The 27,014-nt window shown below is 40.2% G+C and overlaps 1 protein-coding gene across 1 annotated transcript in view; it reads right to left on the bottom strand.

Moving 5' to 3' along the window:
* Positions 1–548: 548 nt before the first annotated feature.
* LOC139732491 (ER membrane protein complex subunit 2-like) overlaps positions 549–27,014 on the bottom strand; it is a 29,371-nt gene continuing 2,905 nt past the window's right edge. Inside the window, exons 2-10 of the mRNA XM_071643353.1 lie at positions 9,907–10,020; positions 6,985–7,135; positions 6,341–6,398; positions 5,581–5,666; positions 4,807–4,866; positions 3,794–3,875; positions 3,040–3,150; positions 1,918–2,022; positions 549–959 (exon numbers count right to left, since the gene is read on the bottom strand). Coding sequence (XP_071499454.1) covers positions 876–959; positions 1,918–2,022; positions 3,040–3,150; positions 3,794–3,875; positions 4,807–4,866; positions 5,581–5,666; positions 6,341–6,398; positions 6,985–7,135; positions 9,907–10,020 — 851 coding nt within the window. The 3' untranslated portion in view covers positions 549–875. The remainder of the gene's footprint in view (positions 960–1,917; positions 2,023–3,039; positions 3,151–3,793; positions 3,876–4,806; positions 4,867–5,580; positions 5,667–6,340; positions 6,399–6,984; positions 7,136–9,906; positions 10,021–27,014) is intronic.

The raw sequence follows: 27,014 nt of genomic DNA, 5'->3' as shown, positions 1-27,014 counted from the left end.
ACAATTGTATTTTCGTTTTACACACAGAGACTGAAAAACTACAACAGTACTTTGCTAATTAATTCTAAAACTGATTTATAATGAAATATACAGCACAGGAAATTTGCTTTTGGAATACACACAAAACAAGAGACTACTGGTATAATTGTGTGTTGATGTGTATTTGGGTGAGTGCCTACTACACAGTATGTTTGCACACTGCGTTTTTTTAGCATACTCGACGTGTCAACAAAGTGAAAGCAAGCATATAATGTTATGCTGACATGGTTTCTAACACAAAACATGTCTACTTCTTATAAAAAAAAAATAATAATACACATAATTTCTACTGTTGGCTCTGCCTGTTGAATCAGTGTGTCATTTTACATAGTTACAGATATCACAATTGCTACACAGAATTACAAATAAAGTGCAATATCAGTTTGATCTACGATCGGGCGGATCCAGCATTCTTATCTTTTTAGTTCTTTTAACAAAAAGTAAAGTGGGGCGCTTGCCCGGTCGGTGCGCCCCCGCCTGGATCCGCCACTGACAATGGTGCACCAAAAATAAATTCTTCAAATACTGGTGTTGGGTACAATGCAGCAAGTATCTTAGTTGGAAATAACATCTGATTGACGTTATACATTGTACAAATGACTGATTCATTATATAAACTCTGTTGCACTGGCCTGGAACTTTCATACACATCTCTTCTCTAGCTGGTGTACATAAACTGTACATATTTCGTGCTGAAAACACAGTGATGAAGAAGACACAGTCTGTATCCTCACAAGTGGGCATGGGAGGTACTCAGACCCTATGACTGTCCATTCTTCACATCACATGCTCACACAAAATACCGACAACAGCTGCCATCAAGCATGGTGGCATTGCTATGGTGATGCGGTGATTTGTAAACAGTCCAGCATCTTCTCCAAGTGCTGCATCTTGCCTTCAGTGTCTTTACCCTGGGAAAGCTGGAGAGACAAGAAAGTGAGAAATAATCAGATCCACCATGCATACTAGACAGGTGTACAGAGAATCGTCCCTGGGGTTACAACATCTTCTATCTAAAGAATTAAATTGTCAAAAGATCGATAAGACTTTTCCTTGTTTTACAACATTTTCACAAGATACGGTAACATAAATGTTGACATCAAATAACAAAGAAACATGCTTAACACTAACCCTAACCCAATATTTTTGATATTCAAAATTGAATTAGGTTGTTTTGTATATATTGTGCCAACTGATATATAAGGTGCTGTTGCCATAGGGACAAATACTACAACCTGTAAGGAGCAGTAGTGAGGTACAGCAATGCAGCAAGTAAAAGAGAGTGAGATAGAGAGATGGGGATCAGAGTAGATGGACAGAGAGAGAGAAAGCAGCTGATAGAAATAGCAACATGGACATATAGCCATGCAGAGTCAGCACATCATAAATTTTTATGCAGTTTCATGAAAGAACTCCTGAAATAATATGGATGTCTGAAAAATATTCATTGATATCATTCCTTGTGTCCAAAAAGAGCTCTCAGAATAAATAATGTGTACATTTTGGGGGTTGTAATACAAGGGTACAGTCATTTTTTTTTCTTTCCATTGAACTATGGGCAATTTACTATAATTTTCATGTATTTAAAAAAAAATGTTATATTTGGCATTACCAGGTAGATCAACAAGTAAAACCTTAATCATGCAGTTTGCAATTTAGCAATGGATATGCTCAACTACAATACCATCATTGTTTCTTCCTGCTAAGCGATGACATAAATCATGCCACTGTTGTATGGCATCAAAAAAGGGTAGTATTCATACAGGTATGTACGTACGGTATAACAACAACGCAAACAGCAAAGCAACTACATGTAATTCAATAATGACACATAGTTGTGAAACTGTATATGCAATTGTGCAGCATGACATTACAAACCTTGTACTTGTAGGCAATCTGCTGAGCCGCCCACGCTGCATACTTCATGTTATCCTTCTTGATCTTTCCAGATGCTTTGGGTGATGAAGCAAGACTTGTGGCAGCCTAGTGTTTATTGAAAAAGAGGTTTGATATGCTCTATCTTCACCGTCTGTTAACTACTGTGCATAAACACTGGTTTTTGTCCTGATTATCCATTACTGTAGTTAACTGGTTTAACTTTTTAGTACACATACAGTATATCCCCAAAAACATTACAATCGGATTTTCGCATTACTAACACCCAATATGATTAAACAGTCAAAATGCTACTTCAGGGTCTTAAAATATAACATGTTATCTCTATTTTGCAGAAAACCCCATTCAATTTGGTTAAGCAGTCACAGAGAAATGTGAATTGTTATAAAGCATGTCGTGAGTCTGATTCTTCCAAGTTTAGCACTTGGATGCTCTTGGAACTGCTAATTAATGTGTGAACACAATAAGACAGAACTTGGAGGGAAGGGATTCCTGACATGCTCTACAAAATTCCTTATTTCTCTTTGACCACTGAAGCAATTCAAATGGGGTTTTCTGTAAGATGTGGGCAATGAGTTATAGTTTCATACCCTGAAATTGTATTTGGATTGATTCACTATTTTATAGTTATTGTTGCGGAGGGTACCGTTGTAATTTTTTTTGGGGGGGGACATATGGTACAAGGTACGATTGGTGATGGCAACCGAATTATAACAGGGCTTCCATGCATCTGTAATAATCAGCTTGTGCAGTACAATGTACTTCAAAAGTGGAAATTTAGCAATGTGGACATTGTTGCGCATTTTTCTAAACATTAAACTATTGCAAAAAATGATAGAGCATTTTTTTTTTTTGCTTGTGCGCATGTGTAATTGTAATTTATATTCTCATTTTGTGGGAAGAAAACAAGCAAAATTCATCTTATCAGGCTGAGCATGGAAAATGACTCCAATGAAAATTACTGCTTTAATAAATTTGTTGGCGTTTGATAACAGAGGTAAATATATCATCAAGGCTACAATTTTAAAGCATATACAGTTGTAACTGTCAGCAATACTCAACAATACATTTGTCAAAATTGTGGGACTAAGAGGGTAACGTTACCATGAACATGCCGTAGAGTGCCCGCATATTGTTGCTGTTCAGCTTGAGTGCGTGAGCAAAATATTTCCGTGCAGTCTCCATGCATTCTGTCCCTCCCTGGGTGTACTGTATCTGTAAAGAGAAAATGAAAAAAGAAAATAAATGCACTTCAGAATTATGTATTCCCACCCAATATCATGAATCCTGGTCATATGATTAGGAAAGTCTTTATCAAACTTTGGATACTCAAGGGTATGCTTCCCTGATTCATATATTCAAGAACACTGTGTACATGTATACAGCCTTAATGACAGATTTAAATGCATATCAAATTGAAACAATGTTCCTCAAAGTGCTGGTACAAGAACATACATTTTCCAATGGATTGAAGAGTGCAATAGATGGCCATTACTAAGATTGTGTAGCAGCTTTCAAATTTTGTTATATTGAAAGGAGCAGTTTGTGCTGCACAAAAAAAAAAAATAAATAAATAAAAAATGGCCAGTCCAGTTCTATCTTTAAAATGCTACAGAAATTAATGTAATAATAAATGTTTTCATACATCACTCTTGAACAAGAGAAGAAAAGAGAATAAATTACAGAGTTATGCAGGGGTAATATTACACATTAATTTTAACAAGTCATAAAACAAGCATTTATGCGGCTTTCAAGAAGAGAGAAAAATGATCATATTGGTATTAGGGGTATTAAGATTTTGAAGCATACTTGGTATTACGTCATTCCCCCAATGAAGTTCAACCCTACTATCACATACCTCTGCATATTTCTGATGATACAAGTGGTTGTGGGGATTTGACATTATTAATTCCTCGTAGCAAAAGCAGGCCTTGTTGTAGCTGTGGAATAAGAAGTGACAATCAATGCACTACATCAGAAGAGTCACAGCTGCTAACAACAGACGCATATCTTTGCTATACAGTGTATAGTTATGTTTTTACTGTGCAACAACATACAAATAGTGTAAATGGTCACAAGTGTGATGGTACAAGATTTCAACAAAATCTTTCATCAAATGCATAATCTTGCTAAACTGCATGAGAAAAGGACATTCACTTATTTGTTTTATATAACACTTTGAACGTCAATGCACGTGGTCCAAGCTAATAAGACTTGAATATTGTGCAACAATGGCAACCATTTCTCAGAATGGCAAAGGGTTCATGTGCATAAGGAAGCAGTTGAACGCGTACTGTTAGTTGACTGAGTACACGCTGCAAAAGTACGGTTCGTATATTGTGGCGTCAGATGAGAGCAATGGTGCAAAAGTGTGAGTTTGATTAAGAGCTTATTGTGGGAGTAAACACAAATGTTCAGTACAGGGTCTATTTCACAGTCAGAAACCATTCTTTGTGTTTATATAATACATTTGTAGCCTCTGAAGTATTGATGACACTGGCATGAACAACTACAATGTATTCACTTGCTGACAGTGACAAAAACCAAATTGCACATCTTCAGAGATTGAAAGATCATCACTGTTCAAATATCTATATATCTCCATTGCGACATTATTTCATTTTCATTCTTTAAACATACCTTTATTGGATACATTTTAGACGTAATATCATATCACATCTTTTTACTATCATAAGGGATCACAGTACTGGTAATAGTGGCCATCAAACCAGAATTTGCTCTATACCCTTTTTGATGAATATCAGCTATTGGTGCAGGTATTCTCAATTAATGTCAGTCAAAATTCACACATCAACATTTCTAGCATCCTACTACTTGAAATGTCCACCATAGTTTGATCAGTACACTTACTTCTGTTCTTGGATATAAAGGTCAGCAAGCTCCATCCATGCCTCATGGTCACTCATAAAGCTGAGGAATACAAGACAATATAATATCAATATAATGCATTTTTAGTGTAAGTTGGCACATATGCAGGGTAGGTGTGGGAAACTACTTGGCATGGTTCATGAATCCAGGTGAGCTTCTTCAGTGTCACATCAGGGTCCTCATAAAACTTGTTATCAGTAACAACTGCCACATTTCTATGACAAATTTGCTCTCAGCCAATCATATGCAAGGATTTATAACAACTATCTTGTTATTGATACCAAGTTTTATGAAATGGGGCCCAGCTCTCATGTGGTAGGGGGGTGGTGCCATTGCCACCCAAAAGTATTTCCCCAGCATTGTGAGCCACACATCTACACACCTGGGTCAACAAGGGGGACTTAGCGGATAAAGCATCTGGTCAACAGAAGAATGCTCCTTTGAGGGATTTGAACCCAAGATAGATCCCTTACCAAAGAGTCTGCAACCTTATCCACTAGACTACAATCAACATTACTTCTGGCATCTTCACCATGATCTACGCTTTGTAGAAAGTGGACACATTAGCAAATCATGCCAACACCTAAAAAATATACAATCCATTACATTCTAATGACTTCATGCTACTCAGCTAGTTTTCGAGCTCATCAAACTCTTCTGCTTTTAATAGAGAATATATGGTTCGGGTGAATGTATCTTTTTTTCAGACCATGTTGAATTTGTTGATAACTTATAAAGGCCCAAGAGAAAACTTACTTTGTTAGATAGTTGTTTAATTCCTTGATCGCTTCCCCTATCCTGTTCTGAGCTTTCAGTATCGTCACTAGCCTCTTCCGAACCATCTGTAACAAGAGGACAAACATCACATTAACAGGAAATTTTGTCTTTGCATCAGATAAATATGAAGGAATCATAATCTGGGTTATGATTGAGCAGCTCACTTCACTTTGCATTAGCAAAACACCTACATATTTACTACTTCTCATGAGTTGTATAAAAAGCAGCATTACAAATTAATGGATGGGTCATCAAACACACTATACCCCCTCAACTCAAATATCATACTCTGGTTATTCATACATAAAATGAGAGAAAAATATACTCGTTAAATGCTTTGCATGCCACATCTATTTGGGGAGACTATTCTTTTTCAACAGTAGAAAGAAATGTGAAATATTTTTCAGCAAAGATGACTATAGATCAGTACGTAATAGATCAGTATGTAATACAAAATAGATCAGTACGTAATAGATGATTAACTACATACACTATTAATATGAATAAAGATATGCTTATCCAAATTGATAACAAGTACACAGTTCAATTTTAAGACAGTACTTCTCCTTCACTAAGGTAACATTCATTTTATATTACAATTATGATATTATGCTAACAATGATGTAATCTGTTTTTAGATCTTCCTATTCATTTGGATCTATTCTATATTAACTGTAACACAGTTGGGGTGGGTAAGTAGTGTAATGTACAAGTCCAGTGTGTAAAGAAATGTACTTACTGCGTTGGATGGGTCATCTTCAAGCAAACACTCATAATGATCTTTGGCATCAGAATATCTGTGGGAAATAAATTGAATTTGATGAGGAAAAGTGATATACAGTTGTATTAGCTTCCCGGCATCAATTACTGATTTAAAAAAAAAAAAAAGAAAAAGAAAAAAAAACAGGTGAACATACTCACTGGTCATGTGACTTTGGGCAATTAGGGATCCCTCACAAATATGAGTCACAAGAAAAAAAAGAACATTGACAACAGAGCACACAAACACACTAGCATCACAATGCTTCAAACAAATTTACATGCTTAATGCGTAACACTGTAAATGTGGAAACTTTTGTGTTATTGATTTTTCTCAAACTAGGCCACTTTCAGTGAACTTTACTTGCTTATAATTTTTACAGATGAAAGTACTTTTGTACAAAATTTGGTATCTTCAAAATACTCACACATCATTGTTTTCATGATCAATCTGTTGAGCATGATAATTTTTGCACCACAAAATGTTTAAAGTTTACATTACACAGACAATCTGTTCCAGTTCTGCTAGCAAAACACTTCATGCATTACTTCAATATCTAGCTGCTGCCAAGAAGAAAGAACTTTTACAACTGAAAATTCAGTAGCAAAAAGAGATGCACTTACTGTCCTGTACTCTCTAACTGCAGGCCCTCTAACCTCCGAGCACGAATGCTGCTTGGAAAGTTCTGTTGCACTGTGTCTATGATTTCAGTAGCTAGAGCTTGATTGCCACAGTCCAAAGCTGCTATGCATACTTGCTCATATATTGTCCATACTGTTGAAAGGTACAAGAAAGCAGGGATTACAAAGTTGGTATTCATACTGGTGAATCATAACAAAGACTGTTTATACTATCCCTTGAAAAAGAAGAAGAAATTACGATGTACGTAAATGTGACTACAAGTGCATAAATATAGATCTAGTAAAAATGTGGAACATTCATAATTACAGAAGAAACATTACAATGACATGGTGGAAAATTATAAATGAAACTTAATTTATACACCATATATTTTGGAGGGCTTTTATTTTTACAAATTTCCCGGTTTGGGTGCCATTTACAAATTTAACAAGGAAAAGTAGAAATTACGCGGTGCGTAATATATGTCCCCGCCGGAAGTAGCATTTAGTAGCAAAATGTACAATATAGGTAAAAAGATGAAGGTCAAAGGTCAAAGAAGTCAAAGGTCAAAATTCTATGTAGAAGTTTTGAAGCCCTCACCTAGTGCCATCACATAAAGCAAACGGAATCAAAATCGGGTTAGAAATGGCGAAGGAGTAGCATTTTGTAGCCAATGTACAATATAGGTAAAAAAATCAAGGTCAAAGGTCAAAGAAGTCAAAGGTCAAAATTCTGTGTAGAAGTTTTGAAGCCCTCATCTAGTGCCATCACTTAAAGCAAACGGAATTGAAATCGGGTTACAAATGGCAAAGGAGTAGCATTTTGTAGCAAAATGTACAATATAGGTCAAAAATCAAGGTCAAAGGTCAAAGAAGTCAAAGGTCAAAATTCTGTGTAGAAGTTTTGAAGCCCTCACCTAGTGCCATCACATAAAGCAAACGGAATCAAAATCGGGTTAGAAATGGCGAAGGAGTAGCATTTTGTAGCCAATGTACAATATAGGTCAAAAATCAAGGTCAAAGGTCAAAGAAGTCAAAGGTCAAAATTCTGTGTAGAAGTTTTGAAGCCCTCACCTAGTGCCATCACTTAAAGCAAACAGAATTGAAATCGGGTTACAAATGGCGAAGGAGTAGCATTTTGTAGCAAAATGTACAATATAGGTCAAAAATCAAGGTCAAAGGTCAAAGAAGTCAAAGGTCAAAATTCTGTGTAGAAGTTTTAAAGCCCTCACCTAGTGCCATCATATAAAGCAAACGGAATCAAAATCGGGTTAGAAATGGCGAAGGAGTAGCATTTTGAAGCAAAATGTACAATATAGGTCAAAGGTCAAGGTCAAAGGTCACAATTGAAATTCTGTATACAAGTTACAAAGCTCCCATGTAGTGCTATCATATAAAGCAAACAGAATCAAAATCGGGTTAGAAATGGCGAAGGAGTAGCATTTTGAACATTTTGATCACACACGGACGCACACACGGACGGACACACGGACACACGGACGGACACACACACGTACGGAGCCCGTTTCATAGTCCCCTGCTCGAACTCGTTCGGCGGGGACAATAACAACATGAATGGGACATGCATGTATACATTTTTGTGTTCATTATTGTACTCTACTAATGGAGCTCTACATTGCAAGTCCAGATTGGCAAAAAACAAAAGACAAAAAAAAAAGGAAAAAAGAATAGATGGCATAGATAGTTCTTCATAATTATGAGATGATCTGTACATTGAATAGTATTAAAGTTGAGATTCAGAAAAGGGAAGAGAGAAAAAGTATAAACAGACTAAGAGAGGGTGCAACAAAAACAGTTAGCTACAGACTGACTTAAAGAGAGGCTGAATTACACCAGATATCAGTACAAAAACAAAACAAAACAATACACACAGAAAAAAATAGAAAATGAACTGTCAATTTTCTCTCTCCTTTAAAGGGACTGTACAGTACTGGTTGGGGTGGGGATTCATGTTTTGAACATTCTTAAGTGAGATAATGAGAAACCTCATATGAAATATGAAAGAGCATGTAATTTTAAGAAGGATTCAACGTTTATTTGATGAAAATTGGTTTTCAAATGGCTGAGATATCGAAAAAAAGTGATAATAATAAACGGCGACATGCCACAACTTTATTAGGATCTCTTTGTTTCACCTTGTTTTTGGATATCTCAGCCATTTCAAAACCGATTTTCATCAAATAAACTTTTGATACCCCTTAGAATTGCATGCTCCTTGACATCTCATAGCTCGTGGTTTCTGAATATCTCGCAAAATGTTAAAAGCTAAATCCTCACCTCGACCAGAACTGTACACATCCTTTAAAGGGAAATAAATCCTAATATTACGTTGCTCGTGATGAAAACAGAAAAATCAGAGAAATAGATCGATGAAAATTTTGAAAAAAAATGAAATATCAAAAAAGGTAGGAAATGTAAATGATTAGAAAGTATTGATAAATATAACTGCATGATACTATGACAGGCATTGAGTAGCTCTCCATTCAGTTTGTAATAAGAAATTCTTCAATTTTCATTCGCTGGCCCTCCACAAACAAGTTTCTCTTCAGACTTATTTCTGGCATACAATTGGAGTGCTTTATTCCTAGCAATGTCTACCTTTTCTAATGGAACAAAGCAGTACATTTCTGTCATCAGATATCAAATTGTAGGATAGGGAACATGTATAGCAGAAATGATAAAATGAAAAGTACAAGGAAAGAAACACATCAAGTTATCAGACACCCACATCCACAGCCTAGCCACCCATCAAGAAAGACATAAAACATGTACACGCATACACAGTCAAACTCACATCCATATAAGTAAGTGATTGCACACCAAGTGATCTAAAGCAACTTTCAAAATGGGCTGGCTGCCACAGGTAGTTCAATAGTAGGAAGATTACAACTGCTTCTTCTTTACCTTCATCACCCAGTTTCCTGCGATAGTTCTGGAGAAGATACTGGCCCAGTTCCACCGTCTCTATGCTGTTCCTTGTATTCTCTTCACGCCACTTCCTAAGTTTGTCTTTTGCATCTACAGAAATGTGCAAAATATTCAAGTAGTCTAAATAAGAGACAGAGAAACAGATTTTTCTTCCTTTCTCCACTGGAGCAGACGATACACACGCACACATAAACACACACACAAAAGATAGAAAAACAGTAAGGGAAACTTCAGAATTGGTCCATCATTCCAGGGCATTAACATCAAAGCTCATTCAACATAGAACACTTCGTGCTTGGGCTGGTCGAAATTATTATATGCACAGTACAGTAATTCAGCTGAACAAAGAACACAGAACAAAGAAAACAAAAGAGGAAGCTTGGAGGTAATGGGCAAGGAGCCAAACAGGTGGAGGGAGGGGGATTAGAGGGAGAGGGAGGGGGATCGACCTGTTGGGCTCCTACCTAGCCCATGACCTCCAACCCTCCCCTTTTGTTTTCTTTGTTCTGTGTCCCTAGCCCTCCCCTGACTGTTCTCGTTGTATCTGTAGTCCTCTATATTCTATGTGATCGTTGTCCCTGCCCGTTTGACATTTTGCCTCTGACAAAGATTCAGCTAGGATTGAAAGCTCAGGTGCTGGCCCCTCTTGACTCATAAATACCTTGTATCTTACAAAATATCCCTCAGTTTCACCTTAATTTCATTCCACCTGAGGCAGAAAATACCGCAGATTCATATCCCAGGCTCAGATTGTTGACTTGTACTGTACGCGCGGAATCGGCGACAAACACAAGTGACATTTTTTACTGTACACCGGCGCAAGCTCATCATCTTAATCGACCCATTCCCATTGAAAAGCATGTAAATCCAGTGAATGGGCAAATACGTCAATTATGTGTTAATGATAATTACGTGTAGAGTCTATTACTAATGATGATTTCCTTCAATTTTTTTTTCTCCTATATTCCTGAGGTTATTTACCTGTATCCCGTAATTTCTCTTGATTTTTATTCAAGTTCGAATGTTCCAGCGTATATCGTATTTCGCCCCATGCCATGCCACGCGCAATTTTGATTTTAATATGTGCAGGGCTGCCAACACTGGAAGTTGAGAATGAGACTCCCATAGGCCAATGCTATAATTTAGGAGTCAAAATGAGTGAGATCAATAGAAATGCATGCAAATGAAATAAAATTGGCATTATCGTGAAATTTGTCACCAGTGACAAATTTCCACAGCCGGACAACTTCTCCTTTGACAGCTCGCGTATTGCGCTCTGCAAGAAAGTGACTCGCACAATCGCAGTTGATCGGTACGGTGGGGGTCGCGTCGCGTGCGATCCACGATTGGCAACCTTTCAAATCGCTCGTTCGTTGCGCGATCTCAAGCACGCGATTACGTGTGTATTCAAGTTGTCGACCGTTGCGCGATCTCATTTCAAGTCAACTGTTACGTGATGTCTGTCTCCACCACTTTTCGTAGTGAATAAATCGTACCAGTTACTGAGTCCATCAAACCCCACTTTTCCCTTCTCTTCAAGATCACTGGGCCACTTTTAGAATATTGCTATCCCATGTGCACATAATAGGCGAATCACAATTAATATACAACACGATTTGATATAGATCACCAGCCCATGCTCCTTGCATCAAAATATCCCATACACGGTGACAAATTCCACTACAAATTGTATCAGTATTATAGAAAAATTCCTTGACCTTCTAAGACTAAATAAGTCGTGGATTGTTTCGCGATTTATCCATGGTGGATAGGAAGCATCTTAATATAGGGACTTTATCACCACCACTTTCCTACTGAACCTATTGTAATTAACACGTTTATTCCTATCAAACCCACTTTCCCCTCCTCTTCAAGACCACTCTGCCACTTTCAGAATGTCTCCTATCCAACATAAACAAATCAGAGAAGGAAACTCCCTATCGTGGAATTTGTCACCACCACTTTCCTACCAAACCTATCGTAATTAACCTGTTTATTCCATCAACCCCACTTTTCCCTTCTCTTCAAGACCACTCTGCCACTTTCAGAATGTTATCCTATCCAACATATATACGAATCACATGTCCGAACGTGGAATTTGTCACCAGCCCGTGTTAACTGGCGTCCAAATCCCATAGGCGGTGACAAATTCCACGATTAGTATAACTAATCGTGGAATTTGTCACCAGCCCATGCTCACTGTGTTGCGTTCCTATAGGCGGTGACAGATTCCGCGATAGGCCCTTAACTCTCGACCAAACTCTAGTGTCGTCGAGTTTGTCACCATATTCGGCCACTCCTGAACTAAATAAATCGTAATTAACCTGTTTATTCCATCAACCCCACTTTTCCCTTCTCTTCAAGACCACTCTGCCACTTTCAGAATGTCTCCTATCCAACATAAATGAATCAGAGAAGGAAACTCTCTATATACTGATCGTGGAATTTGTCACCACCACTTTCCTACTAAATAAAGCGTAATTAACCTGTTTCTTCCATCAACCCCACTTTTCCCTTCTCTTCAAGACCACTCTGCCACTTTCAGAATGTTATCCTATCCAACATATATACGAATCACAGTAGGAAACTCTCTATATACTGATCGTGGAATTTGTCACCAGCCCGTGTTAACTGGTCCCCAAATCCCATAGGCGGTGACAAATTCCACGATTAGTATAACTAATCGTGGAATTTGTCACCAGCCCGTGCTCACTGTGTTGCGTTCCTATAGGCGGTGACAGATTCCGCGATAGGCCCTTAACTCTCGACCAAACTCTAGTGTCGTTGAGTTTGTCACCATATTCGGCCACTCCTGAACTAAAGAAATCGTAATTAACCTGTTTATTCCATCAACCCCACTTTTCCCTTCTCTTCAAGACCACTCTGCCACTTTCAGAATGTCTCCTATCCAACATAAATGAATCAGAGAAGGAAACTCTCTATATGGGCAATTCCACGGTAACTAGGACACAGGTGCCAAAAATTCAAAATGATATTTGTTTCAAACACCATACATTTTCAGACAATACTTGAGTTGAAGTTTTAAGAATCATTATGTTTTTCAATAAAAACGGCCATTTTGATTTTCAAAATGGCTGCCAAAATATGCCTATAACTCAATGGTGAAAAGAGTGTATTGTCGCATAACTTACTCTCTGTATATCCACTTTATTAGTACTCTAAACAACCATCTTTCATATGTATGCAGTTACCAGAGAAGTCTTTTACCACACGATAGAAAAAAAAAGCTGGTAGCTTTAAAGAATTTGATAAAAACTGTTAATTACTTTGATAATGATGGATGTAACGTCAGTTACCAAAAACAAGGAATTTTTAAGTTTATTCATCAAAGAAAGTGAGCTGTATGATGTAACTTGGGATTTCTAATGTATGCCCATATGCCTTTATTTTAATACCAGAAATAAGGATACTTGGCATACTGGAGAGTCAAAATGAACACTACAAAATGTGTAACGTCAGTTACCGAAATGTCAGTAAATGACAGTAATTATAACTGAGGCAAAGTTTTTGACTTTTGGCCATTTCAATACATCTGGGAAGTCAACTTACAACAAAGAGCAGCAATCCCTTTCATTGGAAATGATGTCATTACCATGGTATGTCCATGGATATTTTTTTTAATTTTATTTTATTTATAAACTCATTTATTCATTCATTTACCATGATTATCTTTTTTTTTGGGGGGGGGGGGGGGGCTTGAGCTTTCGATATTTGATTCAGCACAAGTTTAAGGTTAAATCATCTGGAAGTTTAGTTTGCCACATGCAGTATATGCACTCAAATTAGTACATTCCCAGTCCTACGGGATGATAAAGCTACCAAAGTTTGTAGGCCTAATCAGTGACATGATTGCATGTTAACCACATTTTCTATAAAAAAACAAACAAACAAACTTCTGCACAGCTGTATACCAACAGTTTAACAATCTTCACCAATGTTTGCTTTTGCTGGCATTTTTTTTTTCAGGAAGCTTAGTCAAGTTTCTACCTCAAGGCAAATGCACAAACAGATATTTCTTCTCTTGCACTTAAATGTGTGGTGTAGTTAACATGGCTCATCTTGTATTATGGTACGTAAGGCATGTACTCATTATTGTTTGAAACTTAACACTGATCTTGCTCAAAGTGAGAGAGGATTCTATAGGGTTTTAAAAAAAATTGTTCATACAGTGTGTATTTGCTGATTACTTTATTCTATTCATGCAGGGACATTTTGTAATACATAACATGATAATTATGAACAGGAAGAGTTTTTTATATTGATTTTAGTATTCTTTCGTTGCAAAGTCCGATTTCTTGGTATCTCGAATGTATTTGCAAGCCGTGATATATCAGTGAAAAGGAAAAGAAAAACAGTTAAATTACTTCAAGCTAGAAATAAAACAATAATGCTCTTTTGACCAAAAAAGCATTTATTATTTTTCTTCTTCACAGAGAAATATTAAAAGTGCGACACTTTTCACTTAAATCAATTGATGGAGATCATCAGGAGTAAAATAAAGAAAAGAAGGAGAAATATATCACAATAGATTTCATACATATTTATGCATATTTATGAGTTGATATGTGTTTTTTTCCCCATGACCTGGAAGATATTTTGATTTTTTTTTTCAAGCACAAAAATATCCATGTTTTGTGTAGTACTACAAGGTATTATGGGTGGAGCACTCTATGTAGATAAAAACTTTCCTGTTCATTAAAAAACAAACAAACAAACAAACAAACAAACAAAAAAGCCCTTAGTCATGTCAATATATTTATACTTGGAACTGCTTAATCTATTAATGGCTCTGTGTAATAATAAATGTTGAATAAAAAATAAATCTTCAGACAAATGTCAAGAAATATCCTCTTGTGCATTTACATTATTTTTGCCCAACTGTGCTATGGCATGGGGGGGGGGGGGGGGGGTGCTCCCTAAGGGCCCACCCAATATTATTTGTGTCTTTAGATTTTGTTTTAATTTGTTGCTGTAGTTGCCTGGGATTGTCACTGGTACATTGCAGCAGTATAATAACCTGTTAAATGAATTAGTTCTCTGTAAACCCCACGGCAAAGTTTGTGTAACGTCAGTTACGTAACGTCAGTTACTGACATGTTTACCTTTAAGTTTTCATAGAACACAAAGAAAATGGACTAGGGCAAGTCCAAGATAAGGTCCCCTCAGAAGGCAAAATTTAATCTTTGCTCAATATTGACATGTTTGGTATCATTTTGAAGCTTATGAGTTGAAGTTTTGATTTCCGTGGAGGAAAAAATGATATTATGTAAATTTATGCAAATTTCAAGGGCTTCATTTGCATATATGTGAAACACAGCGTTACGTATGGGACATTTATAGAAATTCATATTAATTCAAAGGAAAGCAAATACTATTTGATTAATATGTGGACATAAGAAGTTTATCACATAGTTTAACTTGGTATGAAAATTTAGGGATTATGCAAATGATTATGCAAATTAGCTCGTGTCCTATCATGAGGTGTCCCATACGTAACAAAATGAGGTCATTTTTTTAGGTTTTTTCTGAAATTGCTAAGGTTATTTTAATGCCCTTTTGGAAAGTTCTAATTTATTGTTTAGAGATATTAAATACCAGACAAAAAAGAAAAAAAAGTAAAAGAAATATTTTTTATTAGGCATTGAAATAATGTTACGTATGGGACAAATGCGTTACGTATGGGACATCCTCATACATATTGCATGTGAATGCATGTAGCTAGCTGGGAAGGTCTCTCAGTACACAAATGGTCAATCATCCTGAAGAAAGCATCCCAACATTGTAGCTACTTTTTGAGTTATAGACACTTGAAACAATACATGAACTTGACTGAACAATTTTCAGAAAGGGGGAGGGGAAAATGGCAAAATACACAATGAAAAATCAGCATTAAAGGGATGGTATAGTTTTTTTTTTTTGTAGAAATGGGGATTTAGTTTTCAACATTTAAAGAGATGATTGGAAACCAATTATATGAATTACTTAACAACATAAAATCCTAAGACTAGAGGAATTCAAAGTTTATGTGATGGAGATCCAATTTGAAATGGTTGTGATATATATAATAGAAAAAAAATAAAAAGTAAAATTATTTTTTCTATTGCAAGTGATACACAAATTGTCCTTATTCAGTTTTCAGTACATTAGTAGCCACAACAAAATTCATGGGTATACATACTGAGGTGTGACTCAAATCAATGACCTGACTGCTAGACAGACATCATATATCTACTCGATCACTGGGGTTCCACGCACCAGGTATTGCTTATTTATTAAACTTAATATTTCTTGTGTAAAGTTGTTTTTTATTGAAACTAAATGGCAAACTTCCCTTCATCAATGGAAGCAAACACTTTAAACTATTCAATATTTTAGTAGTAACTATCCTGATAAAAATAGGGCATACATACTCAGGTTGGTCATAAAAAATATAGAATATGATTGAATTTGATTATGATGGTAAATATTTAGGGGATGTTGTTCCCATGACAATCTGGATCAGTATTTGAGTAATTTCAACTGATTCCACCTCAATAATTATGGAAAAATTTGTTTATGGGTATTTTGCAAAATTATTTTGCAAAATACCCATAAACATGCTTCTCCACACACTAAACGAATGGGGGACAAAGGGCATGCATACCCAGGTTGGTCAAAAAAATATAAAAATATGATTGAATATGATTATGATGGTGAATATTTGGGGAATATTGTTTCCTTGACAATCTGGATCAGTATTTGAGTAGTTTCAACTGATTCTACTTCAATACTTATGCAAAATACCCATAAACATGGTTCTTCACACACTAAATGAATGGGGGACAAACTGTCCCATACGTAACGGTCCCATACGTAACGCGTCATGTCTGTCTTTAATTAGAACCTGTAATTAGACCTTTTTGCCTAATGACATGAAACTTACCTGTGATAATCTTGAGTGTTGTGACTTTCATCACAGTGAGTTACAAGTTGTAGAATGATATACTTTCAGAGAGTTTTGAGGTTGAAAAAAATGTTCAAAAAAACACAATTTTTCTGGTCCCATACGTAACGGCACATATTTTCTCTTCTAGAATATAATTGTCAAGGTCATTTTTCTCAATTTTTTACATGATTATACTTCTCCTAGATATCAATCACCATGATGAAGTTCAATATGATCAAAGGCCATTAACACTATTTCTCAGGTCATAAAAGTCTCTGAATGTCCCATACGTAACTTGCGCGTTATCTTGGACTTGCCCACTACTGTTTCATTTCATTGTGTATTTATGACTGATGAACCAAGGTATGACTCCATATCAACCAAATCATTCTGAATGATCAGAATTATGAAATATCACATAGCTATTCCCAATCATGATTTTGCATGTGTAAACCCTATGGCAAATGTAAGCGTAACGTCAGTTACGTAACGTCAGTTACCGTCATGCCTTCACTGAAATTGGCATGGTGGTAAAAGGAGACAACTAAAGTGCACATTATTTTGCACACCTGTTCCTAAGAACCTAGGTGTATTGCCATATTAAACACATAAAGGCTAAAAGTCAGGGACATGAGATATTTCCATTTACATCTACACCATAATTTCCCATGTCCTTTTTCCGTAACGTCAGTTACCGACACATTTTCACTTGCTATGTGATAAGAAATGCAGTTTGAGAGAAAAACTTTCCACCTATTTCTTCATTCTCATGAACTTATTCATCAATGCTAATTACAAGCCCAAGGTGCTTTCATTCACAAAACTACAAGGTAAACAATTTCATGAAAATCCTTACGTGTAACGTCAGTTACCGTGGAATTGCCCATATACTGATCGTGGAATTTGTCACCACCACTTTCCTACTAAATAAAGCGTAATTAACCTGTTTCTTCCATCAACCCCACTTTTCCCTTCTCTTCAAGACCACTCTGCCACTTTCAGAATGTTATCCTATCCAACATATACGAATCACAGTAGGAAACCATCTATATACTGATCGTGGAATTTGTCACCAGCCCGTGTTAACTGGTCCCCAAATCCCATAGGCGGTGAAAAATTCCACGATTAGTATAACTAATCGTGGAATTTGTCACCAGCCCGTGCTCACTGTGTTGCATTCCTATAGGCGGTGACAGATTCCACGATAGGCCCTTCAAAACATAAATGAATCAGAGAAGGAAACTCTCTATATACTAATCGTGGAATTTGTCACCATCACTTTCTACTAAAGAAAGCGTAATTAACCTGTTTCTTCCATCAACCCCACTTTTCCCTTCCCTTCAAGACCACTCTGCCACTTTCAGAATGTCTCCTATCCAACATAAATGAATCAGAGAAGGAAACTCTCTATATACTGATCGTGGAATTTGTCACCAGCCCGTGTTAACAGTAGCTAAAATCCCATAGATGGTGACAAATTCCACGATCAATATATAGAGAGTTTGCCGAGAGTTTCCTATATACTGATCGTGGAATTTGTCACCACCACTTTCCTACCAAACCTATCGTAATTAACCTGTTTCTTCCATCAACCCCACTTTTCCCTTCTCTTCAAGACCACTCTGCCACTTTCAGAATGTTATCCTATCCAACATATATACGAATCACAGTAGGAAACTCTCTATATACTGATCGTGGAATTTGTCACCAGCCCGTGTTAACTGGCACCCAAATCCCGTAGGCGGTGACAAATTCCACGATTAGTATTTTATAACTAATCGTGGAATTTGTCACCAGCCCGTGTTTACTGTATGGCGTTCCTATAGGCGGTGACAGATTCCGCGACTCTCGATAAACTTGCTGCTCGTGGAATTTGTCATCAAACCATTACCGAACTAAATAAATCGTAACTAACCTGTGTATTTTCCATCAACCCCACTTTTCCTTTCAAGACCACTCTGCCACTTTCAGAATGTTATCTTATCCAACATGAATAAATATAGGTCACAATTCACGATTTATTTAGTGTAAGGAGACTTGGTAAACTCTCTATATACTGTTCGTGGAATTTGTCACCAGCCTGTGTTAACAGCAGCTAAAATCCCATAGGTGGTGACAAATTCCACGATCAGTATATAGAGAGTTTGCAGAGGGTTTCCTATATACTGATCGTGGAATTTGTCACCACCTATGGGATTTTGGCTACAATTAACACGGGCTGGTGACAAACTCCACGATCAGTATATATAGAGAGTTTCTTATGAAAATTATTATTTATGTTACAAGTTAAAGTGTCTGAGCATTCATCATCCCGCCAGGAGATAGTGTATCAATAGGGAAATGTGTGGTGGAAATCTGTCACCGCTTGCCTCTTGTGTGAGGAGAGCAAGCTGCATGCTTCGCACGCACCGAACAATAGCTTTCATTCAAAATCACGGAAGCGTGCAAGCGGTCTGATATTCGGGTATGTAGCGTTTTTCCCTAGTTGGTGGTGGCGAGGGTGTTAGGGAACAAACGCTATCAGAATAATTACTATTACGCCCTAATTAATGCTACAATAATGGCAAATATGCTCAGCGTCTATAACTTACCGTTTCTGAGCAGCTGCTCCAATTGCCAAGCGCAGGTACAAGGTAGTGAGTACTTGCAGTAATGTCAGTGGACGGGGACGAGGGACAGTTGAGGTCAAGGGAGGTCCTGAGCCGTTCTCTGTCCTGTCCTGGGTCCGTCTGTCTGTTGGTCTCTATTTTGCCCTCCAGGTGAACTTTCCGTGCGTGCGGCTGGTGCGTGCGTGCACGTTTGTTGGGGGTTGTGCTGTCCGTCAGCCTGTGTTGGCACATACGCCGATTACCGGAGTACGCGGCAGTATGGCCATGCATTACTACAGTGTATGCGCGGCGACGGACGGGGCTACGCACCAGTAAACATGTACCGCGGCACCGGTATTGGCTTGTATATTCCCGGTGGCAGATATATTATCGCCGGCCGTATACAACATATATTCCTGGTGGCAGATATATTATCGCCAACCTTATATATTATATACTTCCGGTGGCAGATATAATCGCCATCCATACAACCAAACCGAGCGCCGAGCACGGAGTTCAACCTGTCTTACTACACTCCCCCCGGTCCTATAGATTGTCACCTGCATGGTGACAATCTTGATAGAAAAACAATTTTCCTCAATATTGTCTGCCTGTGGAGCTGCAATTTGCCGGAATGCCGATTAGCGGCAATCCTGGCAGAATACCGATTATCGGCCATTCCAGCAAAACTACATCACTCTTTAAACAGACACATAGACTTTGCGGCCGGACGGGAATCCAATGGAGGGAAACAGAGAGCCAGGACAGACATTCATACGGAATCTGCAGCCGGGATTTGCAGAAATGGGATATATCAGCCATGGCGAGCTAGAGAATGGCAAGGAAACCCTCTCATGCTACGCTTCCCGGCTGGCTGTTTACTTGGATTTCTCTTTAGTTCTGCATCGGTCTCCTGTTCATCACCCTGCCGGAGGAGGTTACCCCACTCAAGGCAAGAGTGTCTTCAGGAACCGGTGCAGGCTCGGTACTCACAGGCTTGCATCCTTGTGTCACGCCATGTATGGGGGTAGCAATGTCCCCACTGTTGGCAGTGATATCCATGTGTGTTACATGGAGTTTGGCAGGTGCTACACTGGAGACCGTGACATCTGAGACCTGTTTTGATTTGTAGGCTAGTGGAATTACATCATCCACTTCGTTGGCAAAGCTTGACCAGTTTTGATGGGCCTTACGACAATAAGAGCAGCCTCGGCACGGGAGGTCCTCAGGATGCATACCGAGGTGGTATTCTTCGCACATACTCTCACTTGTTGGGATTCGCGAGAGTGCGTCTGCATTCTGGTGTTTTTTCCCCGGCCGATGCTGGATTTTCATGTCGTACTGGGCCAACTCCTCCAGCCATCTTGCCAACTGGCCTTGTGGGTCTTTGAAATTGAGCAACCATATCAGGCTTCCATGGTCGGTTCTCACCGTGAATGGCTTGCCGAGAAGATAGTGTCGATACTGGCGTGTAAACCTGACCACTGCTAGAAGCTCGCGTCGAGTGACGCAGTATCTACGCTGCTCTGGTGACAGAGACAGGCTGGCATATGCGATAACCCTCTCTTGTCCCTCTTGGAGCTGCAGTAGTTCAGCACCGATTGCTGTGGCAGACGCATCAGTATCGAGCACAAAGTGGTCCTTGTCATTGGGTAGTGCTAAGACTGGGGCAGAAGTCATCAGCTGTTTAACATTGTCAAACGCTGCTTGGTGCTTCGCCTCCCAGTGGAAATCGTGCTTACCTGTTAATTCATACAGGGGACCCACCGTCTTAGCATAGTCCTTGAGGAAGACTCTGTGGTAGTTGACCAGACCGAGAAATTGTTCAATTTCTTTTGTGTTGGTCGGTACTGGCCAGTTTACCACTGCTTGAGTGTGGTCTTCTTTCAAGTGTAGACCTGAGCTGTCTACTTCCCTGCCAAGGAATTCCACTCGTTTTTGGAATAGTGCACACTTCTTGGGTTTCAGCTTTAGTTTGTAATCCCGGAAGCGTTCAAGCACTTTCCTCAGGTTGCTCATGTGGTCATTGAACGAAGTTCCCAGCACTACCACGTCATCAAGGAAGGCGAGGGCGATGTCCCAATTTAGTCCTCTGAGAACGAGGTTCATCACCCTCGAGAAAGTTGCCGGGGCGTTGCACAGACCAAAGCCCATGCGAACAAACTCAAACAGACCATACCTTGTGGTAAAAGCTGTTTTTTCCCGGTCTTCTTTCTTGATCTTGACCTGGTAGTATGCCGAGTTGGCATCCAGCTTCGAGAACCATGTGTTGCCCGCAAGCGTATCAAGGCACTCTTCGATGCATGGCAGAGGGTAGACATCTTTCTTTGTCACAGTGTTAAGACGACGGTAGTCAATACACCACCGAACACCCCCGTCTCTCTTCCTCACCAGCACCGGAGCTGAAGCCCACTCTGACATCGAAGGTTGAATCACCCCGGCTGAGAGCATTTTGTTCAAATGTGCTTTTTCTTCCTGCACAAAGTTCTGGGGGGTTCGCCTCATCTTTTGTTTGATTGGCTTCGCCTCCCCAGTATCGATCTGATGCGTTATTTCTTTGAAATCGCCTAGATCGAATTCGTCCTTTGCGAAGACTCCCTCAAATTCTATGAGCAACTCCCGCAGCATTTCTTGCTGTTCTGGGTTTAGATGTTCGCTTGACTCTGCCCATAGGTCCATTAACTGGGCAGGCAGTTGATTACTAGTGGGGAAATCAACTAATTGTACTTTCTTGCCCTCCCGAGAGGTATCCGCTTCCACAGGATGGACAATGGAGACTTCCATTGCCTCCCCTATGATCTTGTCCCGTTTCCAGCGGATATTATTACCTGTCGGGTTTAGGGCAAAGATTTCCATGTCTGCCTCAGTTTCGTGGAGTGATCGGGGGATGAACCCAACTAAATCCCTGCTTGGCTGTACCAGGAACTGATTGAGGGGGTGACTCATTCGGCACTTCACCCTCTTAATGGATCTTGGGGGGATTACCACAGTTTCTGATACAAGAACCGTGGTCATTGATACTGTGGGTTGCCCCGAGTCTATAGGGATGTCTTCGCCTTGGATAGACAGTATGGATTCCGGTATGTTGATGTTAGCTTTATGTTTTCTGAGGATGTCTACCCCCAGTAACATATCGTCGTCAATTGGTGCAATGTATACAACTTCACTGAAATTGACATTGCCCAATGACAACTCTACCGGTCCGACTATCATACCCGTCATTTTCATGTTCCTTCCCGCAGTGTTGAGGGTTACATACCTCAGCACTGCTGGTTTGGGGGACAATGTGTCGTACACCCTATCTGACATGATAGTTACCTCTGCAGCTGTGTCCACAACTGCTCTCAGTGCTCTGTCACCGACCTTCACATCCACGCCCAGCATTGAGTTGGATTTCAGTCGGCAGACAATTACCTCGTCAGCGGGTGACATGTCCCTCTTCTGGCAGTCCGGGTCTAGCTCTACCTTGTCAGTAGGAGGGGGCCACGGTGGTAGCCGCCATGATTTCGACGAAGGCAGAGGTGCGTCCTCGCCTACCGTGTCCTTCGTGGCGCCACCACTCCCTCCAGCTGATGGCCATGGTGGTTGCAGCCACGGTTTTGACGAAGGCAGAGGTGCGTCCTCGCCTACCGTGTCCTTCGTGGCGCCACCACTCCCTCCAGCTGATGGCCATGGTGGTTGCAGCCATGGTTTTGACGGAGGCAGAGGTGCATCCTCGCCTGCCGTGCCCTTCGTGGCGCCACCACTCCCCCAGCTGATGGCCATGGTGGTAGCAGCCATGGTTTCGACGGAGGCTGGGTGTGCGCCTCCGTGCGTGGCGCTCCCCCCAGCCGTGTAGCCTTCGTGGCGCCACCACTCTCCCCAGCTGATGGCCATGGTGGTAGCAGCCATGCTTTCGACGGAGGCAGAGGTGTGTCCTCGCCTACCGTGTCCTTCGTGGCGCCACCACTCTCCCCAGCTGATCTTTCACTCACCACAGACGCCAGAAATGAAGGAGTGAAGGCTGTCTCTTCTTCTCTGGACTCTTCAAGTTGTGCCTGCAAACTCGAAGGTTTCTCCAGAGGTTTGACATTGGTGCCGGATTCGACTTCCGGCAACCCTTGACCCAGATTTACTCGGACCGGGTCTGGGTCTGATCCACCGATCCGCGACCGTTTCCCTGATCCTCGTCCACAAACGAAACTGACTTTTCTGTCTTTTTTTCTAGACAGTCTCGCTTGAAGTGCCCAGTTTTGCCACAGTTGTAGCACTGAATGGTCCTACCGGGCGAAGCGAGTCGGTTAGGGGACTGACGAGGATAGGCTGAAGTTGCCCTCGTGAGATCTTTGAGGGATAATTGAATTCCCTGGACGGCACCTTGGATTAGGTTGACTGCCTCATAGATGGAGTCTACCTTTCCTTCCAGGGTACTTACCCGTTTCTCCAGCCTTTCCACATGGTCTGAAGGTTGAGGACGCTGACTGGTGGTTGCTGGTGAAACCTGCCGGATTTCAAAGTCCCGGCCAGGCCCTTCCGTCATTGAAAGCTGCTTTACTTCCTTAGACGGCTTACCATATATTGCACAGTGAGTGTGCTTGTACCACCTCACAAAGTCAAGTGCCTCATCCAAAGACCTAGGCCTGGAGTTCATTGCGTACTGACCGGCCTCCCGGTCCAGCGAGCCCTGACAAAATCTGAGGACTACTTGCTTCTGAATGTGGCTTTCAGGCAAGTCTGGGAAGGCATAAGTCGCGAGAGTCATCAAGCGGTCAGCCCATTCCACAGAAGTTTCCTCTGGGTTTTGTCTGGCGTAAGTGAAGTGCATTTGTGACACTTCTGGCAGATCTCTACGGGCAAACCTCTTTTCCAGACGTTTGGTCAGGTCCCAGTAGCTTATGTCCGGTTCCCTTTCGATGAGGAGGGCATAGAATTCACTAGCCCCTCCCTCCAAGGACCAGCATAGTTGACGCTGCCTCTGCCGGCTATTCCATCCACAGTCATCGGCGAAGGTATTGAACTTTGCCATAAAAGCTTGCCAACTTCCCTTGCCGTCGAATGTGATGGACTTCGGAATCAACGGCCGCGTAGGAGCTGTGGACCTACCAAAGTCATCTGGATATCTTGCTCTTGGTGACCTCTCATACTCCCGATAGTCTCGGGATGGAAAGGCAGGAGAAGACCGAACCCTGGCAACCGGTGGAGGTGCCACAAATTCGGTACTTCTCGCCTCTCGCTCATGGAAGTAGTGTCTGGGGGCATACCTATCTCTGTAGGAGGGAGGTTCATAAGGAGGAGCTGTCCTCCCATATTCCTCCCTGGGGTTCACAGACTGAGGCTCGCGCCTTTCCATAGCCTCCCAATCCCGGTAACGCGTCCTCTGGGTTAGTCCAGGGGACGGGTACCGGTCACGTCTGTGATCATCTTGCACCCTATGATCAAAATTGTAATCCATGGTTTGAGTACCATGGCTTCCTTTCCCATACATTTGAGCTGCATGGTACTCACCTTGCTTCCCTGCCACGCCGGGAGGTGCCGCACACCCATCCCTCCCTAACGATCTGGGCGGAGAGGTGCCGCATCCCCGGCTTACCGACTCAGGGTTCTCCCTAGTGGGAGATCGCCTCTCTGCAGGGGCTCTGAGTTGGGTCTCACTTTGGGTTGTACGTGGTGGAAAATAATCAAAGGGATAGGGCATTGGATTATTCTGATCGCACCCATCGGCCGCAGCATGCTTTGGTGACCTAAGGTCCCGCTTGCCGGGACTGGATGGAGAGAAATCAAAATAATCCATCAAATTTGGAATGTTCCTCAAATAGGACATAGAGGAGAGCAAAGTGGGGGAAAGATCCCCCTGCGCCTCTCTCAAGTCCAAGATACGCTGGGCCAAAGCATTTCCAATCCCTGGCACCAGCGTCAATTCATCTTCCGTGCAAAAATTAATACGAATCTTCGACATTATTACACTGTGCGGTATACTTGTACTAAAATGAAGAAAAGAAAAAAAGAAGAAAAAATGCAATATCCCGATATCCAAACAGTCGATAGTACCCAATAAATAACAACTGAGTATAATACTCAGTGAATACCGGTCAAATGAAGCGCAACTATGCCGTATACTCTTGATCAGAGCGGTAGAATAACGGCAATAATCGCCCGGTATACCACCTTAATTACCAACAATTACTAACATAAGGAAAAAGAGAAAAAAAATCTATGCACGGTATCGAATATTCTGACAACAAATATATCTATTTGCCACCAAAATAAGAGGCCGGTAATATATATATAGGTCAAGTGACCCTAGTATATACCGATCACCTATGCGCCAAATAGTAAACAAAAAAGAAAAAAAATCAAACAGTTCACTTAGGGCTGCAGTTCCTATCTGCTTGCCCAATTGGCCGCCTATAAAACTGCGAAGACGCACCACAAATCGCGGAAAATCACAATATATTACGACAAAGTAATAATAATAAACGTATTATATAATTATGTTTGAAACGCAATTACGTATTTTGATCCAGTGACCAAATATACACACCCGCCTAATAGCGAACAAACACTAACAAAAAATGCATCAGTTCGGCAGCACATTTACCCGCTATCCCGATGTCTGGCAGCCTCTTATTAGAAAGGCGCCGGACTGACCACGTGGATGTAATACGTGATACGGAAAAGTCAGGTTAGGCACGCTAAATCCAAACTGGTCACAAGAAATTAAGAGAAAAAAAAAATAAAATACAAATTCAACGCTTTGCTTTCCAGTTTCTTAATGCGGAAGCAATTATGCGGTAAAGAAACAAAGAACGAAGGAAAAAAAAATACCACGCAAATACGAACGCGCGATGTTACCAGCAAGGGGCTGAATTTACGTGAACGATGCAGAAAAATGTTTTCCAAAGTCCACGAAAAGTCAAAGGTGATATACTAGTACTTGGAAAAGAAAAGGAGAAACTGGAGAAAGAAGCAAAGCAAGACAAATACAGGTATACGATAAAGCAATCAATATATATCCTCCAATATTTGGATCATCCCTTATAGTGAAATTATAATCACTTTAGGACGTCCAAAATGTGGTGGAACGTTAACAAATGCGCATGCAAAAATCACTTTATGAAATCAACAAACACATAAATTATTTTCAAACAATTCTCGCAACAAACAGTCGCAACAACAAACAGAAATTGCGTGTACAACATGTAATCATACTCTCAGCAAAGCATGCAAAAAGCATATAACATTAGAGAAATAGGAATTGCATCAAGAAAATACATGTATAAGCGTCAAGAAAAGCATGAAAGAAGATTGCATGAAAGAATATAACGTATGTGTCACCAGCGATTCAAAGCAATCAAAAATCAATCATCAAACGCGCCAAACAAAGATACAACAATGTACAAATGCAAACATGCAAACGTATAAAGTATATAAGGATGCAATACAAATGCGAGAAACTAAACATATAAGGATGCCGCGATTGCCTGGTTTCAACGCGATCTATTTACCGCGGTCATTCCGAACGGCGCAAGCAACCGCGAAAATCCAACTATCCGCGAAAGAGAGAAAAAAAA

The sequence above is a fragment of the Diadema antillarum genome, unplaced genomic scaffold (genome assembly GCF_040938485.1).
Source record: "Diadema antillarum isolate AM-2024a unplaced genomic scaffold, OU_Dant_1.0 seq00000425_RagTag, whole genome shotgun sequence".
Classification (NCBI taxonomy): Eukaryota; Metazoa; Echinodermata; class Echinoidea; order Diadematoida; family Diadematidae; genus Diadema; species Diadema antillarum.
Note: the sequence above shows the minus strand (reverse complement) of the source record. Positions and strands in the feature narration are given on the sequence as shown.